At 38.3% G+C, this 24,642-nt stretch overlaps 1 protein-coding gene across 10 annotated transcripts in view; it reads right to left on the reverse strand.

Annotated features, from left to right (window-relative positions):
• cmss1 (cms1 ribosomal small subunit homolog) overlaps positions 1–24,642 on the reverse strand; it is a 239,891-nt gene that overhangs the window by 9,896 nt on the left and 205,353 nt on the right. For 9 of the 10 annotated variants that reach the window (XM_078409575.1, XM_078409574.1, XM_078409573.1 and 6 more), the window contains 5 exons: positions 11,279–11,382; positions 8,043–8,123; positions 6,338–6,464; positions 5,227–5,286; positions 1,883–1,985 (listed from right to left, as the gene is read on the reverse strand). In XM_078409575.1, coding sequence (XP_078265701.1) covers positions 1,883–1,985; positions 5,227–5,286; positions 6,338–6,464; positions 8,043–8,123; positions 11,279–11,368 — 461 coding nt within the window. In that variant the 5' untranslated portion in view covers positions 11,369–11,382. The remainder of the gene's footprint in view (positions 1–1,882; positions 1,986–5,226; positions 5,287–6,337; positions 6,465–8,042; positions 8,124–11,278; positions 11,383–24,642) is intronic. The other variant, XM_078409583.1, reaches the window with a different exon arrangement.

Below are 24,642 nucleotides of genomic sequence, written 5' to 3' on the forward strand. Positions count from 1 at the left end.
GTATAACTGGTTCACAGGGGACCTGATAAAGATTATTTTTCATTGGGTGGTGCAAGCAGGTTCACAACAATTAAGTGGTATTCAGATGAGAATTGGAATCATCAAGACATGGAAGCCTATGGACCAAGTGCTGGCTTGGTGTGGCTTGGTACTTGATGGAGTGCATGCACATGGTGAGCCAAAGGACCAGTTTCTGTGCTGGATGATTCAGCAGTTCTATGGTGAGCTTTCTGCAATTCACTGACATTTCAGTTCAGTTCAGTTTAGATTAGTTTATTGTTACGTGTACCGAGGTACAGTGAAAAGCTTTTGTTGCCTGTTATCCAGTCAGCGGAAAGACAATACGTGATTACAATCGAGCCATTTACAGTGCATAGATACATGATAAGGGAATAATGTTTAGTTATCTGGATACTCATCTGGATAATACTTAACTGTTGTTCACCTTCCTGATATTTAAGGACACTGTAGCAAGTCTAACTGAGTGTAAATCTGCAAGCCTAGTTGTTTGAATTTAGATTTTATGCCCATGGGGTACAAAGCCATGAATCAGGCAAAGTATAATTTTAAATAATGGATGCTTCCTGTATTTTTTAATTACTTAACAGTGCATTTTAAGAACACATTTGAGAACTTTGCCTAAAATAATGTCAGTCTCTAACTTAGTCTTCTGCCAAATTTTCTCACAGTTGTTTTGTGGGCACAGCTTGTTCTCATCTACCCATGTGATACAATGATGTTCTTGTGCATCCAGGAGGTTTTCTTTCAGCAAGGCTTTCTGATAATCTAAGATGAATGCAACACAATTAGGTATTTGAGCTGTAAGTACACGTGGGAAGGGCATTAAGCATGCACAGCAAAATCTGGCACACTTTGACTGGGAAATCTTGAAAGTGTGCATAACATATGGGCAACATGAGCGGAGCAACAATGCCACAAGCAAAATTTACTTCAGAACTCATCTAAATGCTACCAGCAAGCCAATACTAATACAAGCATCAAACACGCCATTAGGCCAAGCTTGGCTGGGTAATTTCTTCACAGCAGGGAAAACGATCCAAGTGTGGTTTCAGAGGGAACTCAGTCTGCTTATCATCAGGTATTCACAAAGAGTTGACGGCAAGAAAAAACATCTAAGAAATATTAGCTGCGAGCATTCATTTTATATGCATTACAAATAACTGCCATTACAGGAGAACTGTGCTGGACTTCCAAGAAATAAACACTACTGGCTGTAAAGTGCAAAAGCCTAGAACTGTGGTAACACTCTTGCCATCAAACTAGAAAACCATGAGCTAATAGGATTCCAGAATGGGTAATATATTGCAGATCGGCATTTGAGTGGAATACAGATACGTGCTGCTTTGTTAAAAATGAGCTGTTTTTTGGGGCAATACTTTAAATTGTAGCTACTTTCAGTAAAGATCGTGGAGGAACATAGTAACTCTTCTCCAGTTCTTACCAAGCTTTATTCCTCACTGCTAAATATGATCAAGATTAACAAATGATCAATATTGGCACAACTTTGATTGAAACAACATACTGCAGTAGAGGAAAAAATGTAATGAGTTGTCTGTGTGATGCTTTGGATACCCTGAGGTCAGTAAAAGTCTATCTTTTTACTCAGAGAGTTGTATTTTTCACTCAGAGAGTTGTAAATCTGTGGAATTCTCTGCCTCAGAAGGCAGTGTAGGCCAGTTCTCTGGATGCTTTCAAGAGAGAGTTAGATAGAGCTCTTAAGGATAGCGGAGTCAGGGGGTATGGGGAGAGGGCAGGAACGGGGTACTGATTGTGAATGATCAGCCATGATCACATTGAATGGCGGTGTTGGCTCGAAGGGCCGAATGGCCTACACTGCATCTATTATCTATTGTCTATTTACCTGATCATCTCGAGGGCTCGGAGGGCAGAGCTGCATATTATCAATATCAGTACAGATTTGTTCTTGGTGTGGTCCTTACACAATTTCACCCACTTGGGGCAAACTATAAGGAGAGAGATACCCATCAACATGTTTTATAAACAGCAGACTCATTTAATAAACTTTTTAATGTGGAAAGACATTTCCATTGCCTGCTTAAATCCCTAGCAAAAGCACAGTACTTTAAAACATGCTCTAAAATAAACAATAAAATTAATTCAAAAAATCCTAAAAATATATAAACCCTCAAATCCACTCTGTCACTAATTTGTCATATGATATTTTAATCCTGTTATTAATTCAAAGTCTATGCTTAATCTTGAATTAAAAAATTCAAAGGAATATAAATCTGATATGATGCTTCATAAAGCATTTAGCATTTTAAGTTGCTGTGAACCTTCATAGTTGCATACGTTTACATTTCAGCCAAGTAGTAGATCCACAAATATTCATTCCAAATCTCAGTCTACACAGTAACATAAAATTATACAGATCTCTAGGGGATATTTTATTTGGTGCAGTATTAAATGCAAGAAACTATCAGGATTAAGTTGCTTTAAAAACAGCAAATGCATAATGCATTTATTTTGATAAAGTAACATCATATATTTGATCTTTCTCACATTTGGAAAGCCTATAGGAAAAAAAATCGATGACTAAATGTAAAATCACAGCAATGTCATTCAATTGTTTATGCTGTGACAAATGAACAGCATTAGATGACAGCTGCAACCCTTATTAAAGCAAAGATTGACTTCAGCTTGATGGTCACTCAGGAAAAATTAACATTAGGAGGGTGCACAAGGCATTTGCTTTCCCCTGCAGAAGACAATTCCAAAACAAATCGTAAAAAAATTCTGACAGGTTAAATGCCAAAAAAATGTCCTATGCAGGACATCTTTAAAATATGATTTTGATCTATGCTGGATTTATACTGCAGTTGAAGTAGCTTGGTGGGTTTGTATGGTTTTGCCAATGAATATGGAACGTCAGTTTTTTGGCACTTTTCACAGTATTGGACATGGAATCAGTCTGAAGAAGGGTCCCAACCCGAAACATCACTTATCCATGTTCTCCAGGGATACAGCCTCACCCGCTGAGTTACTACAGCACTTTGTCTCTTCTCTTGGACATTCAATATCATTTTTCTGTGTCAGTATTAAGTATAACAACATCTTCAGTTATTTATCTATCCATTCTAAACATATTGCAGCTGATGTCATGGGAATGTTGTAAACTGGAATCGAGTCTGACAGATTAAACTTCAAACTAATATTTAGCCAAAAAGTTATTTATCATTTAATTTTGATAAAATAAATGCATCATTCCTATTCTGGTAAATTAGCTGAATGGTTTTCATATGCGTCTGCCTGCAAAATCTCATGTTAAATTTTACAAACATAAAAATGTTTGACCAGCAGTCAGAGTTACTTATATAAGTACTTTCTCAGTTGGGGTTGAAATGAGGAAGCATTACAACAAGTACAACACAATACAATTGAGTATGTTATTTATGTAGTAGCTTTTGGTGCAGTTTTTTAATGAGAATACCAGCAATTGTAATAATGCTAAGTTTATAACTGAATCAATTATATCCATGGATGGTCGATGGGACTGGGCATTGCTGAAAGATCATTGACCCAACACATCATCACTGTTGCTGTTCAGAGGTCACCAATTTGCTAAGTATGCCCAGAATTTCCTGTTTTATTCCAGATTTCAAGTGCTTGCAGAATTTCCTTTTGGATACTTCTAATCTTGCTTTCTGGATATGGTGAATAGCATTTAATTTTGGCTGCTTTAATAATCATATATATATAATGATGCTCCTGACACATGCAAGTTAGGGCTGATAAGATTGAAAGCTTTCTGGAAGAATGCCAGTTGGAGTTTTATATCGATGCATTTCCTTAATTGCCTTACTTATACGGTGAATTTTACAACTTACCGTGCTGGGATTTGAATTTATGATTCCGGGGAACTATTGACAACCATAGTGAATATTCTGGACATTCTCAGAAAACTAACTATTAAACCAGGGCCACAGGGCTCAACAATGTCAATACAAACAAATTAGCAGTGATGAAGGAAAAGAAAGGCATTTAGGTATGGCTTACTTTTCCATCCTGGGGTCGTAAACGAAGTTACTCTTCCTTAATTTTATTTTCTGTGTCTGGGAACCATTCCATTAGATTGAAAAACTGCTGCTAAAGAATGGTGTGTGTTGAGAACGATGAAACCATAGACCAGCAGAGGCTGGTTTGACCCAAGTCTCAGTCCTGTGTGCCAGTTCCACATAATTCAAAAATGTATCTACCTCCTCTTTAAGTACCTCCATTGATCTGGCTTCCACAACCTATTGGATAAAGAATTCTTGAGATATACCGCTCCCTGCTTGAAGAGATTTCAATGCAGCTCAATTTTAAACAACCACTCCTTACTTTATATCCATATCTTCCTATCTCAACATCTGTCTTATCCCTTTAAGATCGTGTATGTTTCAATGAGATCATTCTAAACTGCGACGAATGCTGATCTAATGTTTTTAGCCATATGTGATATGAAAGGCTTCCCATCCCAGGAATTAGCCTCATGAATCTCCTCTGGACAGCCTGCAATGTTGGTACATCCTTTCATAAATAAGACTAACAATACACAGTACTCCATGTGCTGCCAATGAACACCCCGCGCAGTTATAGCAGAGGGGCAATTTTTAGTGGCTAATTAATCAAGCGGCATATCTTTGGGAAATGGGAGGAAACCAGAATATCCACATGATCACGGAGAGAATATGCAAGTGCTTTGGTACAGCACCACGCTCAGGGATTAAACCCACGAACCTGGATCTGTGAAGTGGCAGAACTAAATGCTCTGCTACCATGTGGTAGAAATTTGTAACGCTCATCTGACATGGTAGTGAATGCAAAGTCAATTGTTAATTTAAAAACTGAAATTGATAGACTATTGATAACTGATGACATAATGTGGACATTAGACTTGATAGGCTAAATGGTCTAATTCTGCTCCTATGTCCTATGGTCTATATCTCGTAAATGAAATGTCACAGACCGACATGATTACATTGAACTGTGGTCAGTTGAAACGTCCTAATTGCCAAAGTCATAAATGTTAGTCACAGTGGCAAAAAAAAATCCATTATATTTCACTGGAGACTAAGATTGTCATCATTCCCACTCTTCAGTGACAGTTATCTATATTTTTGTAAGTTCTCAGATAATTAAAAGTATGGAAATGTGCCAATTATTTTTTTTAGGCCAAGGTTCACAGTGCAATAACTAACTTACCTTGCTTCAGATAGGAGGATAGAGTATGAGTGAGATCATTGTTCTGAAGAAAACAAGAATCTGAAAAGGCACAGATACAAAATAACCATGACTAACAAAATAAATTATACTTTTTAAAAAATCACATATCAAAATGGACAATGGCCACAGGCTTCACCTTCTGATTAGTTTATCGTCAATAAAACAGGGTGCATTGAAATTCCTATTTGGCATGACGTCCACAGAGTAAACAGTATACATATAGAAATGTTAAACACAGTAATAAATACAATGAATGCAAAGCAGCAGAATGGTGCAAGACCAAAGTGCAATCCAAAGTTGAGCAAAATAAAATTAAAGTAGAATAATAAAATAACTGAATGAGGTGAAGTTAAGAGTACTTGGCAGAATCTCTGAGAAATTGAATACGAAAGAGGTGAATGGTTCAGGTGCCTGATAGAAGTGGGGAAGAAGCTGGACGTGGGAGCTTTCAAGCTCCTATAAATTCTCCAGGAAATTCTCCTGAGGGAAAATGGAACGGCCAGAATAGCCAGGATGGCTATTGATGTGAAAGGTGGGGCTTTTGGCATGCTAGCTTTCATCAGCAGGAAAGATCGCGATGATGTTGCCAGGACGAGAGCCTGAGCTACAGGGAGAGGTTGAGCAGGCTAGGACTCTATTCCTTGGAGCGTAGGAGGATGAGGGGTGATCTTATGGAGGTATGCAAAATCATGAGAGGAATTGATCGGATCGGTGCACCCCGAGTAGGGGAGTCGAAAACCAGAGGACATAGGTTTAAGATAATGGGGGAAATGCTTAATAGGAACCTGGGGGTAACTTTCTCACGCAAAGCGTGGTGGGTGTATGGAACGAGCTGCTGCAGGAGGTAGTTGAGGCAGGTATTATCATAATATTTAAGAAACATGTAGACAGGTATATAGATTGGATAGGTGTAGAGGGATATGGACCAAATGCAGGCAGGTGGGACTAGCTTTACAACATTTTCTATGTTGAGTATTTCAAACATTCTTTCATGTTCATTAAAAGCAGAAATTCTCTTTTTGCAGAAATATTCCTCTAGTTTTCAATGGATGAGGGTGTTATTTTACGTTTGGGGAAAAGTGCTCTTTACCTGGTAGTTTCAGCTCCTCAAGTTCTATTACAGATCGTTCATTTTTGAAGTACTGGATGATCATTTTCTGCAAATCAGCAGGGGTAGCAGGTGTTGGAGCAGAGGTTGCTAGAACATCGGATATCTTCTTCATTTGCAAACAACACAAAATGAATTTATCAATTTTGGAACAGTAAATTTAAATAGCATATAGATTGCCCCCAACTCTTTTCTAAATAAATGTTTGCAAATCAGGATTTAGCAGAACATTTTGTTGTGTTCGATAAAAATCACCGGATTCAGGCAACAGAGTTTGTACAACAAAGTAGGGTGTCCGGCATGGTCCTTTATGGTGGTTCTCGTCCATTCAGACCATGCCATATCCCCTCCCGTGGGACAATCATTAGCCTGTCCAATCAGTCCATGCCACACTTAGCTTGTTGCATGCATTGTTTCTGCATCTACTTGTTTTTGAAGGCTTTGGAATGCTGTGTTGCTGATTTAGTTGCCAACTCCATTTTATCTGACATGAAGATAGACATAAAGCTGGAGTAACTCAGTGGGGCAGGCAGCATCTCTGGAGGGAAGGAATGGGTGACGTTTCAGGTCGAGATCCTACTTCAGACAGTTGACGTGGTCTGTTTGACCCTTACAATACACATTTCTCTCAAATAAAGGGTTGTATGTCAATAACCTCCCACATTAGTTCTGAAAATTCTTAGTTTGACAGGTCTGTGGTATTTGTCTAGTAAAAGAAAGACTACTGTTGGCTTGTCCTGTTGTCATAACACCAATAGATACACAGTGTGGGCAAAACAGCGAAGAGCATTTTGAAAGAGAGATGGGTCACTCATTGCTAAAAATAGACTTTTACATATCCAATCGCAGAAATTATTTTTTCATCCATGACGAGGTTCAATAGAAGTATAAAAAAAGATTGTTATGTAACCTAACTCAATAACCATAAATAAAGATAAAGGTGTTGTTTTATTATTGCCAACTGTACTGAGATACAGTAAAAAGCTTTTGTTTGCATGTTATCCAATCAAATCACATAATACCACACATGAGTTCAATAAAGACACACACAAGTACAACAGGTTGATCAGAGAGAAGAGAGATGAGTCAGAGGATGTGCGAGCGGATATCATGAGAGAACTCCAAACATTACTGTGCTAGGATAGAAAGAGACAAATTTGTAAAGTGCATCCAGATGGCTACAATGTGTACAATGCACGAGCTGTCCCACAAAACGGAAACCATGGGTGGATGGAAATGGACAGTGCAAAGACAGTATTTAACTGGACATAGTGGTCAAACAAGAATAATAATACTATGTGCTCACAGGCCTGGAAAGTCTGATGTATGAATTTGATCGAATTCAATGCTGTGAAAAGAGAAGGCATTCACACAGGAAGCTTTGTGAGAGATGCACACAGAAATGGATGGCAAGGAAATCATTGAGGACAAGATACAAAATGTGATTACAGAAGGGAGTTGTTAGTGGGAGCTATGGGTGGTCTCTCAAGATGATGAAGGGCATACAAAGCTGCAAACCTAAGGAAATGAAGTCATTAACACTCATGGCAAATGCAGATGCCAAGAAGAGTGATTGTGAGGCTAGTGGATTAAGTGAGGAGAGTGAATAAGCAGGAACCGACTTATTTCCTGTTTTACAGACTCAGCTTCTTTCATCCTTTTCTTTCTTTTACTTAGAGGCAGTTACCTTTTTTCGCTTCCTCCTTTTCGGTGGACATGCTTCAGGTGGTTCTTCTATTAATACATCTGTAAAAAAATCTGTATGCTGCTGATAAAAAAAATAAACGTAATGACCATTATTATTCTCATACTTTCAGCAACTGCCTCTCAAGGCCAAGGATCATAAGTTACGAGAGTATAGCATCTGCACATTAAAACAACAGGAATGGCCTTCAAAATGAATGCGAATGCTGCTCCATTTATGAAAACAATTTCAATGAAATAAAATAGGTTTAGAATTTATTTTTGAAGATACTTTCGTTTTAACAGTTAGCATTGTACGGGGCAATTAAAAGAATATTCCTTATTGACAATCATACGTTCAATAATTTCTTATTATATTGAGCATACTGCAGTTTTTTCCTATTAATTTTTCTAGTTATGGTTTTTAATCATTACCTTCAACCATTCTGTGCATTAAAGTCAGGATATAAATTTTGCAACCATCAGATACCGTGCCCATAACATTAATTCAATTAGAAAATACTGTGCAAAATGTCAGTTTGATTTGCAAAATGTCATGCTAAATTTGGCAATATTTGTGATTAGCCAAGAAAGAACATGTATCTTTCACAATTTTAAAATGCCCTGAGGCTGACTAATGATCAAATTATTCTGAAAATTCTTTTCACATAAGCAATGTTGGCATCAAGAGCCATTCATGTTAGTCACAATATCTTTGGAAGTTGAAAACTGTTTGCACAGAGACTTCATCATGAATAATAATCCTTCAACATATTAAACGTTAGTCCACTGCTGTAGACTGCTGTACCATGTCATCTTGTAATGCATTTCAATCTCTAATGCCTATATCCAATTATGCATTGATTTTAATAACCAATTAAAGATGGTAAGGAAAAGCAATTCCGTCTAGAATTTTGTGTATTTTATTTATTTGAGTGCTATGTGAATGAACATGAACCTGTCTAAATATGAGCCCTACTCTGACAAATCTTTGAAATCCAGTTTGCTTCAAATGATACCATTCCTTGCGCAATAATAATAATAATAATAATAATGCATTACATTTATATAGCGCTTTTCAAACACTCAAAGACGCTTTACAGGGATTACTAGAACATAGAGAAGAAAATAAATAGATAAATAAGTAAACGAACAGAAAAAGGAGACAGAAGGTGAGGTGACGGTCAGTGGTTGAAGGCAGTGCTGAACAGGTGAGACTTCAGTGATGTTTTGAATGTGGTGAGTGAGGAGGAGTCTCTGACGGTTTGGGGTAGTGAGTTCCAGAGGGTGGGAGCAGCGATGGAGAAAGCCCTGTCCCCCCAGGATCTGAGTTTGGTCCGGATGGGGGGGGACAGGAGGTTGGCAGCAGCAGAGCGGAGGGTGGAGGTGGGAGTGTATCTGTGAAGGAGGTCAGTCAGGTGGGATGGGGCCAGGTTATGGAGAGCTTTGTAGGTCATGAGGAGGATTTTGTACTGGATTCTCTGGGGGATGGGGAGCCAGTGGAGCTTGTAAAGGACGGGGGTGATATGGTCACGGATCGGGGAGTGGGTGAGTAGACGGGCAGCGGAGTTTTTAATGTATTGAAGTTTACTGATGATTTTTGAGGGTGAGCCATAGAGGAGGCTGTTGTAGTAGTCCAGACGGGAGGTGATGAAGGCGTGGATGAGGGTTTCTGCAGCTGTGGAGGAGAGGGATGGACGGAGACGGGCGATGTTTTTGAGGTGGAAGAAGGCTGTCTTGGTGATGTGTTTGTCGAAGGAGAGGGTTTGATCAAAGATGATTCCAAGATTCCGGATGTGAGGGAGGTGGATACTGGGAGACCATCAATATTGAGGATGAAGTTTTGGGTGGATTTGGTGAGCGTTTTTGGACCAATGATGATGATTTCGGATTTTTTGCAGTTGAGTTTGAGGAAATTTGATTGAAGCCAAGATTTTATTTCAGTGATGCAGTTTGTCAGTGTAGAGTGTGTGGTGGTGGAGATTGACTTGGTGGAGATGAGGAGCTGGATATCATCGGCGAAGCAGTGGAAGTTGAGACCATGACGGCAGATTAATTGACCAAGGGGGAACATGTAGAGGATGAAGAGGAGGGGACCAAGGACTGAGCCTTGGGGGACACCTTGGGGGAGGGGAGCGGTGGGGGATTTACAGTTGTTAATGGAGATGAACTGGTGCCTGTCGGAGAGGTAAGATTTGATCCAGGATAAGGCTGTGCCGGTGATGTTAAAGGAGGTTTCAAGTCGGGTGAGGAGAATGGAGTGATTTATGGTGTCAAAGGCGACGCTGAGGTCAAGTAGGATGAGGATGTTGAGGTTGCCAGCGTCAGAGGAGAGGAAAAGGTCGTTGGTGATTTTGAGGAGCACAGTTTCAGTACTGTGGTTGGAGCGGAATCCGGATTGGAAAGTATCATACAGGTTATTGGTAGAGAGGTGGTATTTGAGTTGAGAAGCTACAGCGCGTTCCGTTCACTGTTCCGTTCCACCAGTTAGCTTGTCTTTAACAGCACAATGCTATATTTGAACCTGTATTCTTCGGTATATCAAAGGAGTTTTATGTGACTTTTATCTTGACAAATCTATATACACACCACATTTTCTTGTTTGAAAAACATGACACCCCAATACCATTTGTCCCGCCCCCTGACATCAGTCTGAAGAAGGGTCTCGACCCGAAACGTCACCCATTCCTTCTCTCCCGAGATGCTGCCTGACCTGCTGAGTTACTCCAGCATTTTGTGAATACCCCAATACCATTATTCTATTCTCACGTCATATTCTAAGAAGTCTACTGCTTTTTTTCCCCCCCTATTTCTGAGATCAAAACATCCAATCCATCTGCAATCTCAGTACAATGCATGCTGAATATCTTTAGCAAACAAGCGGGCTTTTAATATACAGCCTAAGATTGTTAAGAGAGTTTTGTGTAATTCTGCCACTCGAATTGAGTCAGAATGTTTAACTTTATTAAACTTTGAATTTACTCCCAATCACAGAATTGAAGATCGGTTCATGATTTTCAGGAAATCAAGTCAGGCCGGGACATATATTGGAACTAGAATAGTGCTTGATCAAGGGAAAGGCAATGGAGAAAATAAATATTTTTGAATGCTGGCATGGTGTGTGTTAAATAGTTTCCATGGTACTTAGCATTAATTGCCCCTTCAGTTCTCACTTGTTATATGAACCATTTTGCTACCAAAAAATGTAACACACAAAAGACATCAATGTTTTTACATTACCTTTTTTAACTTTTTGGCAAGGGCAGGCTGTGGAGTCTCACCTCCCTTCTTTCTTTTTCTTGTGGTACTGTGCTCTGACACACTGTTCATCTTTTCAGATGTACCTGAATTAAATTGACGGAGAAACTTTAGAACATTCATAATTTCCACAAAAGCTGCTGGAGTTAGAATCCCATCCTGAATAATGTGGATACCTTGAGGAGTGATAATGATTACACCATCGTAAAAGATTTAATGCCTCCAGAAGCAATAAATGAACAGGACACTGGCTTGATCCCTCGATAATTTCCTGTCAGCCAGAGAAAAATCTAAGTGCTGCAACGGGCTTGCAACTAAGGTGCCATTAACAGGGCTTGCAACTAAGGTGTCATTCCACAGAAAGTGAAACTCCTCTATGACCAACTCAGCACTTTCAAACTTTGGCCTATGACTCAATGTTTGCCACAGTATATCTGCCATTAATCTTCTCAATCACCTCACTTTTTCTCTGGATGTCCCTGTCTCTATTAAAACTTTTCCTCGATCCCAATCTTGTCATTCTGTTTGGTATAAACCCAATTTTATTCTAGCAAAACAGAGGACATAGGATTGAGCACATTTGCCACTCAGTTACCTGAGCCCTACATCAGCTTCCTCTCATTTCTCACTTTCAAAACTGTTGTCATGAGATCTCTTCCACCGTTGTAACAAAGGTCTGCCCACCTCCAGACTGCTTTTCCCCTTTAAATTTTTCGATCTTCCAAATGTGGTTTATTCCTGCAATGTCATGTTTGACCTTATTGGAACAATGTCCATTCCTGCTAAAGCAACAACATGATCCTAATCAAAATTACCAGTTCAATTCTGTGATTACTGTAGTGCATTGTAGTACATTACAGCTTCTTGGTCTTTATTTATACTGTATTGTTGTGCTATAATTTTTCTGCTCTTGCATTCAATCCACGAGCACAAGAATGCAAATATAGCAAATGCTTTCTTAATCACCTTGAATACCTGTGCTGCTGCATTCATGGATCCTTGGACATGTATACCAAGATTCATTTGTTCCTTGGCACTTCCTAGGATCCTGTCATTCATTATGTATATCATATGTCATAATTAGTCCTTCCAAAATACTCACCACACATTTTTCAGGATGAAATTCCATCTGCCATTGAACTGTCCATTTGATGAACTCAGCAAAATAATTCTATAACTGTAAGCTACCTGTCTAACTATCAACAACACCACTAATTTTTGTGTCATTGCAAATTTATTAACAATGCTTCTTAATTTACACCCAGATCAATAATATATAAAACAAATAGCAAGTATCGACACACATATTTACTGAAATAACTCTTTGCTTGTTATTACCAAGCTGACTTTTGATCCAATTTGTCCATTTCTAATTTTGATCTAAAGATAGACACAAAATGTTGGAGTAACTCAGCGGGTCAGCATCTATGGAGAAAATGGATAGGTGATGTTTCGGGTCAGGATCCTTCTTCAGATTTTGTGTTGAGATGCTGCCTGACCCGCTGAGTTACTCCAACATTTTGTGTCTATCTTTCGTATAAACCAGCATCTGCAGTCCCTTTTCATTACATTTCTAATTTTGATCTGTTGGGTAATGTTCTATCCAGTCACAGCCAGAGCATCTTCACCTTTGATTTCTATTTCAGCCTTGCTTGTCACCCCTGAATTTGCACAATAATTGATTCTTGGGTCCCTCAATGTAGATAATGCCCCTCACTGGCATATGCACACTCACAATTTTTCTTGAACCCTCCACTACTTTTATGATGTCAGACTGCTCATCTGATACACATTCCTGAAAGGGCCACAACTTCCTCTGGAAATCATTGGGAAGTCTGAAGTCATTTGTTTTGGCTTCTACCCACACATTGTCTCAGGCTGATGTCAAGATTTCATGACCTCAACATTTTACCTGACCCCAAGTTGAACTTATGATATAATTCATTCCCCAACATAAAGTTTCATTTATGCCTGAATATGCTTTGTTAAAGTGGCCTGGAATGTTCTATATAAATAGATCATGTTGTTATTTCAAAATAATTGTGACAAAAATGTAATAAACTCAATTTCTATTTCACATGTGTTTTCTACTGATAATATATCAAAAACCGAAATCCATTCTCACTAACAGCGTTCTGCTCTTAATGAAGCAATCATATATCTACCAGGTGCTTGATTAGTTTAAAATTCAGTACAATTATTCCTATTATGCCTATTACTCTTACTTAGAAAATATATTCTGCTGTTATGAGTGCTTCTATGGCCTCAACAGAATAATGAACTCACTCATCACAGTGATGAAATTGGATAGCTTTGCAATTTATTATTTTCCATTTGATCTTGTTACTCTTACTATCCAAAACATTTTCTGATTAAAATGATAGTTGGACCATCTAATAATTGAATGCCTGTATTGAGAAAACATGATGTTTTTGCTGGAAAAATGTTGGAAAATAATGGCTTTGCTAAATTACTTAAAAGGTAATATCCTGAGATTCTATTCCCTTGGATGCCAGTTCTAATAATTCCTGATAACTTAACTGAGAGATTGTAATATTTACTATGTTAAAGCATATGTGCAAGAAACAAGCATGAAGTCAATGATTGTATTATTTATATTTTTGAACGTTAAAGTCTTGATATAAAAATAAATATTCATGTTGAAACTATTCCAAAATATCAAAAGTAAAACTAGCCCAATATTAGAGCCAAGTACAATGAATTCAGTTAGTAAAACTCAAACTGGTTCTTTTTATTATTTTTTTCACAATTGCCCTAATTTTCCTATATTTTCCCATGGGAGTTATTTGTTTTCATTGTTTCCTTCAGCGTAGAGAGTGGAATGATCTAACCTATTGCTCCCTTGACAGTCGAACCGGATGTGTACTTGTAGTGGGACACATTTACTGAGCTAATTTATTTCCCCTTTCCTTACAACGAAAATATCTAGTTCATAAGCCACTCCATCTGTGATTCCTTTATACTTAGTTTGGCTGTTGTCCGAATATGTATTGAAGGAACACAATTCATACACAGTACTGGTTTGGAAGACTGAAGTATAACATCTGTTTACCGTTGTAAAATATATTTCATTAATGTGACTGAAAGTTTCTTTTGAATGGGACTTACCTAACTGCATATCATGACTTAACACACAATATCTTAGATGTTTACACATCTTTAACATTTAGAACTCACAGGGAAAGCTGCAAAATGTACTTAAATCAGTACTTAAATGCCCCTACTTTTCAATTCTGCTTAACTTAATAACATTGTATTGTTCATTATTGTTCCGTGTACTGAGATACAGTGAAAAGTTTTATTTGTGTGCTATTCAGTCAAATCAAATCATACCATACACGAGGACAATGAAATCATACACAAGTACAAAAGGTAGTGTAAAGAGAAAAATACCCGAGTAGTCCAAGTTAGTCCCTATTGTCTGGACTAGCCTCATATACCTCTGGACCTTTCCTGTCCCTGTACCTGCCCAAATGTCTTTGAAATGTTGCTGCTGTACCTGCCTCAACTACTTCATTTGGCAGCATTTTTCATATACCCACCACCCTCTGTGTGAGGTTACCTCTCAGGTTCCTATTAAATCGTTCTCCTCTCATCTTAAACCTAAGCACCCTAGTTCTTCATTCCCCCAACCCTGTCAAAAAAATGTGTATCCACCCTATCTATTCCCCTAGATCACCCCTCAGCTTCCTGCACTTCAAGGAATAAAGTCTTGGCATGCCCAACCTCTCCCTAAAACTCAATTTTGAAGGTTATGTAAACATTCTCTGGCACCTGTTGTCACTTCTCGTTTACATTACTATCTATCACATGTTTTCTCCTAGTGGGATCTCAACAGAATATATGATACAGCTGATCCCATCGATATCTGCAGTTTCTTATCAGGCGATTGAAACTTTCAACACGAAACAAGAATAATTTTGTCAGTTTTATTTGCTTTGTGTCTTATTTAGAGACCTTTTAAGTGGTTCATTTGAAATAGATTCATTGCACTGTTACTGGAGCATATGTGGTATGAAATCTATAAATCAGAGAGATAATAGGAAAGCAATTTTCTCAACAGGTGGCATTTTGGTAGAAAAGCTCTCTCTATCATTTGTCATGCTTAGGTGACATCTGGCATTGATTTAATGAAAATAATTGGCAATGTATCCTTTTTGCTTTCTCAAAATGAGTGTGAGTGCCTTAAAAAAGGTATTCACATAATTTAAATTTCTCATGTATATTCCTTAGTGAAGAATGCATTTGGATTTTGTAAACCTGCACAGCCACAGGGAAAAGATAAGTAAAATGGGAGGATGCTCCACTGAGAGCCAGCATGGGCCTGATGAGTAGAATGGCCATGATAAGTACATTAATTCACATACTTTATGTATTGCACAATCAGATTGAATATACAATTGTGCTAACTTTAAGAGACACAAGGAGCTGCAGATACTGGAATCTTGAGTGAAACAAAAAGTGCTGGAGTAACTCAGCAGGTCAGACCGTATCTCTGGAGGGAATGACTAGACGATGTTTCGGGTTAGGACCATTCTTAGAACTCTGTGTTAGAATAAATTTAATTTGTAATAACAAAGGAGGGCACTTGCACAAGGAGAATTAGCAGTTTACAGAAGGGTGTATAAAATTGCTTAAAAAACCTAGAAATTATGCCAGAAATTCAAAACTAAAGCATAAAACAAACTATTTTTAGGCTTGCTGCTCAGGGAATGGAAACAAAGGATCAAAGTGCATGACAGGAGTCAGTATTGCCAATTTATGATTCCCGTGAGGTCACATTAAAACAAGGAAACAGCAAACATAATTTACGATACCTTTCAAGAATTTTAGGAGATGCTCTCAACAAGTAGATGATATTATTAAAAGCATCAATGCAGCATGTTTGGACCATAAACAAGATTCACAAGCCTGGTGGGCAAAATATTATTCTATGTTAGCCCTCCATTTCCCTTCACAAATTGACTCTGTAATGGAGCTTAGGACACAGCAGAAGGGTAAAAGTTGAAGTGATCAATAATGAATTAGTGGGGTCTGGGGAGAAGGCAAAGCGCAAACTAACCATAAGTTTTGAGGACATGTGACCTACATTAATCTTTTAAAGCTGCCAGCCTTGCAAAAATGCACCAGTATAAAGTAAATATAAAATCACAAGCCAAAGCAGCAAGTTATCATTTCAAAGTCAAAGATCAGCTGCAATTCAAACCGTTTCACAGGAATTATTCTATGCACTCTGACTTTCATCATGCCACCACTGACAGCCAAGTCTTCCACTACAATCGCACAAAACTTTGGATTTTCCTCTCCAGGTTCCAAAAGTTTTAATATTTTTTTAATGTTATGTTGAGATTATTCTGATGTAGTATTAGTTCAGAAATATGATATTATTTCTCATAATGGTAAATCACAATTACTGAATGACAGACCAGGTAGGATGGACCAAATGGCCTCTTCCTGCTTCTATTTTTATTATATTGTCCTCATCATTGGTTTGCCAGTGTTAACTGAGAAAGGGGATCATCCATTTCTTCTGTTATTTATTTTATGACAAGGGTATAAGTGACAAAACATGTCAGTTCCTGTCTCTCTTATTGTTATTACAATGGCGGAGGCATATCACCTTCTTGAGTTACTGCAGTCTGTAAAGTGAAGGCATTTCCGCTGTGCTTTTACGCTTATAGTTTTTGAACCGACAAGTCAGAGTGTTAAGTGATTTGGAAGTAAGCATGCACACAGTAACGTTCCTATTTAACTGCTGTCTTTCGACCTTTGGCAGTAGGGATCACAGATTTGGGAAAAGCTGTTGAGAAAAGTTTACTTTAAGTGTTTCATCACATCTGATGGATAGTTCGCAGTCGAACCATATTAGTGGGAAAGACTCCTCGGGTAGGTGGATCAGCGGCAACTAAATGGGCTTGTTTTCCCTGGATGGTGTTGAGCTCCTTGAATGCCAATGGATCTGTACTCAACCAGAGAAACAAAAGGTATTGCACAACACGACTGACTCATGCCTTGAAGATGGTGGAAAAGCTTTAGGCGATCAGGTATCATCTGCAATGCAAGGGGATGATTATCTTTTATCAACAACACGCAAAAACATTCAAGTTTCTGCAGGGTTGAAAGGCATGAATAAAATGTGTAAACATAAAAGCACAAAACACCATTGTGCACAGATGGTATTCTGTTGATTATGTATTATCTGAGCACAAAATGTCCTCATGCTTTAAGGATTGCCAAATCTCAGATTACTATCCATTACATGTGGTTCAGGCCAAATTCTATGCAATATTTATATCTAGACTCATCATCAGCATTAGGCTTTTCAGTGAGACTACATGGAGTTTGAGTCTAAGAGTGAAATTATCCATATCAATGGAGAATTCATTTGAAGCTGCCTCTTTTTACAGCCAGATTCTTTTTTTCTGAGTTAAGGATCTACCACGATAGTTGATAAAACCTTGGGGATTCCAGAACGGATTGTGCTACCTCATAAACTGCATGGAATGTTATTTCTATGCTTCAGCTAGGATTAGGGATTAGCAGGTAAATGTTCCATGTGAAATGAAAAGAATTGAATCTACTATAAGACCCCAACTCTCCAAGGGAATATCTTATTATTTCCACTTCCCAGGCCTAACCCTTCCCCAAGATGGCCCTAGAAGTAGACATAATGCAGCAAATGTACCTAAATCAGTGGTAGAGGCTGAAAGGAGTGGTCCCAGAAAGTGTAATTCAAATTAGATGCTACTGCTAATACAGTAGAGCTGGATTTTAGTAATTTTCACCCACCTATTACTTATAGTGTTGGCCTAACTACAACTGAGATTACCTCAATTTCTTTATAAACCTTGATTAATTGCATAAATCCTCTCTAATTTTGGGGGGTCTCACTTTGTCCTATGCAATAGTGATCATGCTGCCTTGTTCAGAATTTTGAAATTGTGCACTATTAAGGGAGAAAGAAATAAAGGTGTTTTAAACAATAGCATCCAGGGAACCAACAAGAACAAAGATCACTGCTTCAGCTTGGCTGCGACCTGCTTCAGCTCCAAGCTTTCTCTGATATAGAGGAAGCTGAAATCAGCCTTAGTATTTATGACTTCCCTCCAAATTGAACACTCAGGCTTTAAAACCTGTTTGAAAAAGTACCACAATAAGTCATACATTATGGTTAGCCATTCTTGGTTCTTGGTTCTCGGTAGCTGTGATGATTTCTAGCATTTTTTAGGTTAAAGCACAGGGTGGCAAACTATGTTTCCATCTTTGAAAATGCCTTTGACAGTACTGCAACATAATACATATAATGCATAATGCTCTTCATAATTGATTTATTCACAAAATGCTGGAGTAACTCAGCAGGTCAGGCAGCATCTCGGGAGAGAAGGAATGGGTGACGTTTCGGGTCGAGACCCTTCTTCAGACATGCTCTTCATAATGCTCATTTTGAACTTGCTCAATTTAAAAATCATAAGTAGTCCATATTTGCTATAAGGATTCAGGATAGCTTTTCACCTAGATGCGTGTTATGGAATTCTGAGAATGGAGTGTTTTTCAATAAAATTGTACAACTAGTTTTCCTGGAGACACATTCAAATTATTTGTATAACTTTTCCCTGATCATAGATCAAATGTCTCATAGAACACCAGAAAACTGAATCTAAAAAGGATTTTAAACATTTCATATACAAAAGCAGAACTGATCCAATTGCTGTAAACTACTAGTCAGTTCAATGTAGTTGGAACACACATATCATGTTTGGACAGAATCCATTGCCTCAACTAGAACATCAAGACCAGGATTACTGTCGTAATCTGGGACTTTTGCCTATTTCACAAATATAATTCGGAAATGAATCACAGTTAAGTGGTTTCAGTAAATCTGAGTCTGTGCTACTCGAAGCCATTTAACGTAGCCACCACACTAAAGAGGAATGTGCACATTACACAATACATTTTAACTCTTTTAATATCTAAAATAAACATGCACAAAGGGAAAGGGGGTGAACATGAGCCAGGTCAGCACAGACCAGGGAAATGCCTTTGACAGAATATCATACATGCACATAATGGATGTGCTCTTCAAAATGAGCTTTGGGGAGGGGAATCAGGAACTCAAAACAATTGCTCTACACTGCCCAAATTAACGGTGGGAAACGGAAGACGTCCTCATCAGATTCAGGCTGTCTGAAGACAAGGCTGCCCAGTTTCCCGTCTTGTTTGTGTTGTGCATGGTGCAGGTATGGTCCAAACCCATTCCAATGTCACTGCAATTCCATAAACCATGTTCCATGTTTTGGACTCTGGGAATCCAAAGTGGATGATGACAGTCGAATCATAATGCGCAGGTATCCAGAGAAAGGAAAGAAAGCCTCAGCTCTTATCTTTATGGCTATCTTTGTGTCTGGCCACATCAGTATAAGTGTATAGAGCTGGAGCTGTGAGTACGAGTTTCCTCCAGTGCAATTAAAGCTTTAAATTAACAGAATGTGTTTCCTCCTTCATATCAAAATCCATGAGGTGATAGGTGATAGTGTATGGAGATGAAGTTTGAGGATCTGGAGAGAATAAAATGGAATCAGTGTAGGATTAGTATAAATAAGTGTTTGATGATCAGCATAGATGGATTGAACGGCCTGTTTCTGTGCTGCATGATTCCTGTTCCCCTGGAGTTTGGAAGTCATGATCTTGATGAATAGCCGAGCCAGCTTGAATTGTCAAATGGTCTACTCTGGCTCCTACTTTATGTTCTTTGTGTTATACAATATAACAAAATCCACGGGTATTAGACCAGCATAAAATACAGGTAGGCCCTGGATTAAGTAAGTGTTCTGGTTCCTGAGAACTGTCTGCAAGCTTATTTCATCCTGTCAGAAATGTCAGTTTTTATTGTAATCCATATCATATCGCTCTGCATATTCCAATTATAATTATTTCATTTTGTTGAATAATCACTCTACCTATAATTAAACCAATGGACTATATATTATCCAGTCATTAATTGATACCATCAAGCATTTTATTATTACTATTATTACTAGCTTGAAAATTCTTTAAATTACAGTGCATTCAGAAAGTATTCAGACACCATCACTTTTTCCACATTTTGTTACGTTACAGCCTTAGTTTAAAATGGATTAAATTCTTTTTTTTTAATCATCAATCTACACACAATACCCCATAATAACAAAGTGAAAACAGGTGTATATAAATTTTTACAAAGTAATTAAAAAGAAATAACTGAAATATCACATTTACATAAGTATTCAGACCCTTTACTCAGTACTTTGTTGAGGCACCTTTGGCAGCGATTACAGCCTCAAGTCTTCTTGGGTATGACGCTACAAGCTTGGCACACCTGTATTTGGGTAATTTCTCCCATTCCTCTCTGCAGATCCTCTCAAGCTCTGTCAGGTTGGATGGGGAGCGTCGATGCACAGCTATTTTCAGGTCCCTCCAGAGATGTTCGATTGGGTTCAAGTTCGGGCTCTGGCTGGGCCACTCAAGGACATTCACAGACTTGTCACAAACCCACTCCTGCGTTGTCTTGGCTGTGTGTTAAGGGTCGTTGTCCTGTTGGAAGGTGAACCTCTGCTCCAGTCTGAGGTCGAGAACGCTCTGGAGCAGGTTTTCATCAAGGATCTCTCTGTACTTTGTTCCTTTCATCTTTCCCTCGATCCTGACTAGTCTCCCAGTTCCTGCCACTGAAAAACATCCCCACAGCATGATGCTGCCACCACGTTTCATCGTAGGTATGGTTTTGGCCAGGTGATGAGCGGTGCCTGGTTTCCTCCAGACGTGATGCTTGGCATTCAGGCCAAAGAGTTCAATCTTGGTTTCATCAGACCAGAGAATCTTGTTTCTCATGGTCTGAGAGTCCTTTTGGCAAACCCCAAGCAGGCTGTCATGTGCCCTTTACTGAGGAGTGGCTTCCGTCTGGCACTCTACCATAAAGGGCTGATTGGAGGAGTGCTGCAGATATAGTTGTCCTTCTGGAAGGTTCTCCCATCTTCACAGAGGAACTCTGGAGCCCTGTCAGAGTGACCATCGGGTTCTTGGTCACCTCCCTGATCAAGGCCCTTCTCCCCCGATTGCTCAGTTTGGCCGGGCAGCCAGCTCTATGAAGAGTCCTGGTGGTTCCAAAGTTCTTCCATTTACGAATGACGGAGGCCACTGTGCTCTTCGGGACTTGCAATGCTGCAGAAATTGTTTTATACCCTTCCCCAGATCTGTGTCTCGACACTATCCTGTCTCGGAGGTCTACGGACAATTCCTTTGTCTTCATGGCTTGGTTTTTGCTCTGACATGCACTGTCAACTGTGGGACCTTATACAGACAGGTGTGTGACATTCCAAATCATGTCCTATCAATTTAATTTACCATTGGTGGACTCCAATCAAGTTGTAGACTGATCTCAAGGATAATCAATGGAAACAGAGTGAACCAAAGCTCAATTTTGAGTGTCATAGCAAAGGGTCTGAATACTTGTAAATGTGATATTTCAGTTATTTCTTTTTAATTACTTTGCAAACATTTCTAAACACCTGTTTTTGCTTCTTCATTCTGCGTTATTGTGTGTAGATTGATGATCAAAATTTTTTTTTTAATCCATTTTAAAATAAGGCTGTAACGTACCAAAATGTGGAAAAAGTGAAGGGGTCTGAATACTTTCTGAATGCACTGTATATTGGAAAATTTCAGTAACGTTGGATTTTCATAAGTCGGGACATCCCAGGGGATCCCCTGTATGTATCATAAAAGATGAAGCTAAAGGTTATTCAGTACATATTGCTGATGTCAAAATTGCCTTGTGGGTCACCTAATACCATTTGCAGAAGTTGTTTGAGGTTCAAAGAACAGTGTTGTTATGTTTCCCTGTACAATGCTACACTGATGATATCCCAACATACAAATCCTTGTATAATAAAGGCCCATATATCATTTTCACTTCATTACCACTTGTTAAACTTGCATGTTGGCCTTCAGTAACATGTGTATAAACCAATTCAGATCCCCTTGAACATTAACATTACCCAATTTCTCACCATTTAAAAATACTCTGTTAACATACTACCTTTCAAGCACTCATCTTGACTACATGCCCTTAAGTCTTTACATTCTCCTCATTACTCACAATGCAACATAGTTTTGCAACATCATCAACATTAGAATTAGCCAATTCATTCCTTCAACCAAATCATTGACATAGATTGTGAATAGTTGAGGATCAAGATTGATCCTTATTGCAGCCCACTCGTGATAGTTTGCCACCTGATCCATGATTTCTGTATGATAACCTATTCTCAATTCATGTCAGTATGTTACCTCAAATCCATGTGCATTACTTTGTTCACCAATCTCCCATGCAGAATCTTATCAAAAAAAATTTAAGTCCAAATGCACCAAACCCAGTAGTTCCACTTTCTCTTTTCTACTCAATGCACCACCAAAGACCAGATTAGTCAGATATGATTTTCATTCCATCAATCCCAGAGCTACAGGGGCAATTCCAAAACCCATGGAATTTTGTAAGATAGAGCATCCACTATCTCTAAAACCACCTCTTTCAAATCTCTTGGACATGGATCACCCAAGATTTATAATTTTCACGTTCATTAACCCCACAGGTACTAAAAATACTTCATTCATTAGTTTTGCTAGACCTTTGATTCTCTAAAATTAGGTCTTTCTTGAAAACAGACACAGTAATTGTTTAATTTCTCTGCCATTTCCTTATTTGACATTATAAATTCTCCAATCTCTGTAATTTGCCCTTACTAGTCACTTGCTTTTACAAACCTATAACTGAATTTTTGTGTTTTGACACAAGTCTACTCTCATGTTCTATCTTGCCTGTCTTTATCAATTTCTTTGTCTTCTTTTGTTGAGTTCTAAAAAGGTCCCAATTCTCAGTGAAAATGAAATTTCCAGCAACGTTAAGTGGTCTTGTCACTTAACTTAATACTCTTTTTTATTTTCTCTAATTGCAGGAAAGAAACAGTCCATTCAACCCAAATATTCCATGTCATATTTACTCTACAGCCTATTCTTCCTAATAAAATCCCTGAACATATCCAGATTTCCTGTGACAAGAGACTATTTCATATGCACGTTCACAGAGCATTTACATTCTGCTACTAATGTTTCCTCTCCCATTTCCATCCACTCCTCCAGTTTCCATCATCCACCTTTACTTGAGACAGTTCACCATGCCCAATTAACCTACCAACATGTAGTACGTTGTTGAGATGTGAGAAAAAACTGCAGCACCTGGAGGAAATCCAGTACAAAACTTCCTCCAGAATTACATATTGGATTTGTCATTTGTGGCTCTTAGCTTTGGTTTCTTACATAAGTGGATACTTTTCTCTAAATCCATCCTATCAAGTCCTAAATACTTTTAATCAGTTCTCCCTTCAGACTTTATTTCTCCAGATCAAAGCCCCATCGCATTCAACACTTTCCAAAAAGTAGTTCTGACAGCATTCCAGGAGGGTTTTCTTGCACTTTCTTCACTACATCTATATTCTTATTTTATAAAGACCCACAGTTCTTCATGGTACTTTAACTGTAGTCTTTGGTTAAAGAAAATACACTGTAATAAACAAAACCACTCTACTTTAATAAAATGATACAAGAATGGCATAAGAATTATAGATGATGTATGAACTCATCCAGTCAAATAATATCATCAAGCAAGTCTAAAAAGAATGATAATGAAAGTGAATAAAAAGGAAATGCTGGAAATCTGAAAGAAACAACAGACATGTAGATCAGGTAGCATCTGGGAAAAGAGGGGTCACAAGAGACCACAGATGCTGGAATCATGAATAAAAAACAAACTGCTGGAGGAACCCAGTGGGTCAGGCAGCATCTGTGGACAGAAATGGACATATGCCATTTCGGGTCAGGTTCAGACTGAGGAAGGGTTCCAACCCAAACCATCATATGTTCATTTACCTCCAGAGATGCTAATTGACCCGCTGAGTTCCCCCAACATTTCATATTTTGTGTGTGAAAAGAGCAGTTAACATTTCAGGTCCAGAAACCTTCATCAGAATTCAATGATAATATCACATCCCTCACATGAGTTGATGGCATGATTTCTCCAGAGCAAATAATTCACTTCCAACATCAATCTTAAATATGGAAAACCATTCTATCTAAAGATATCCATAGGCTTGTGTATTGCGTTGTTTTATACCTATACTGAAAAATGCTATTATGCATAAAAAATATACAGCGGATAAAATCAAGATTATTAAAATACAGCATCAGAGAAATGGCATTCTTTATCTTTCAGTCAGCAGTAAGATTGTTCACTCATG

The sequence above is a fragment of the Rhinoraja longicauda genome, chromosome 12, assembly GCF_053455715.1.
Source record: "Rhinoraja longicauda isolate Sanriku21f chromosome 12, sRhiLon1.1, whole genome shotgun sequence".
Lineage (NCBI taxonomy): Eukaryota > Metazoa > Chordata > Chondrichthyes > Rajiformes > Arhynchobatidae > Rhinoraja > Rhinoraja longicauda.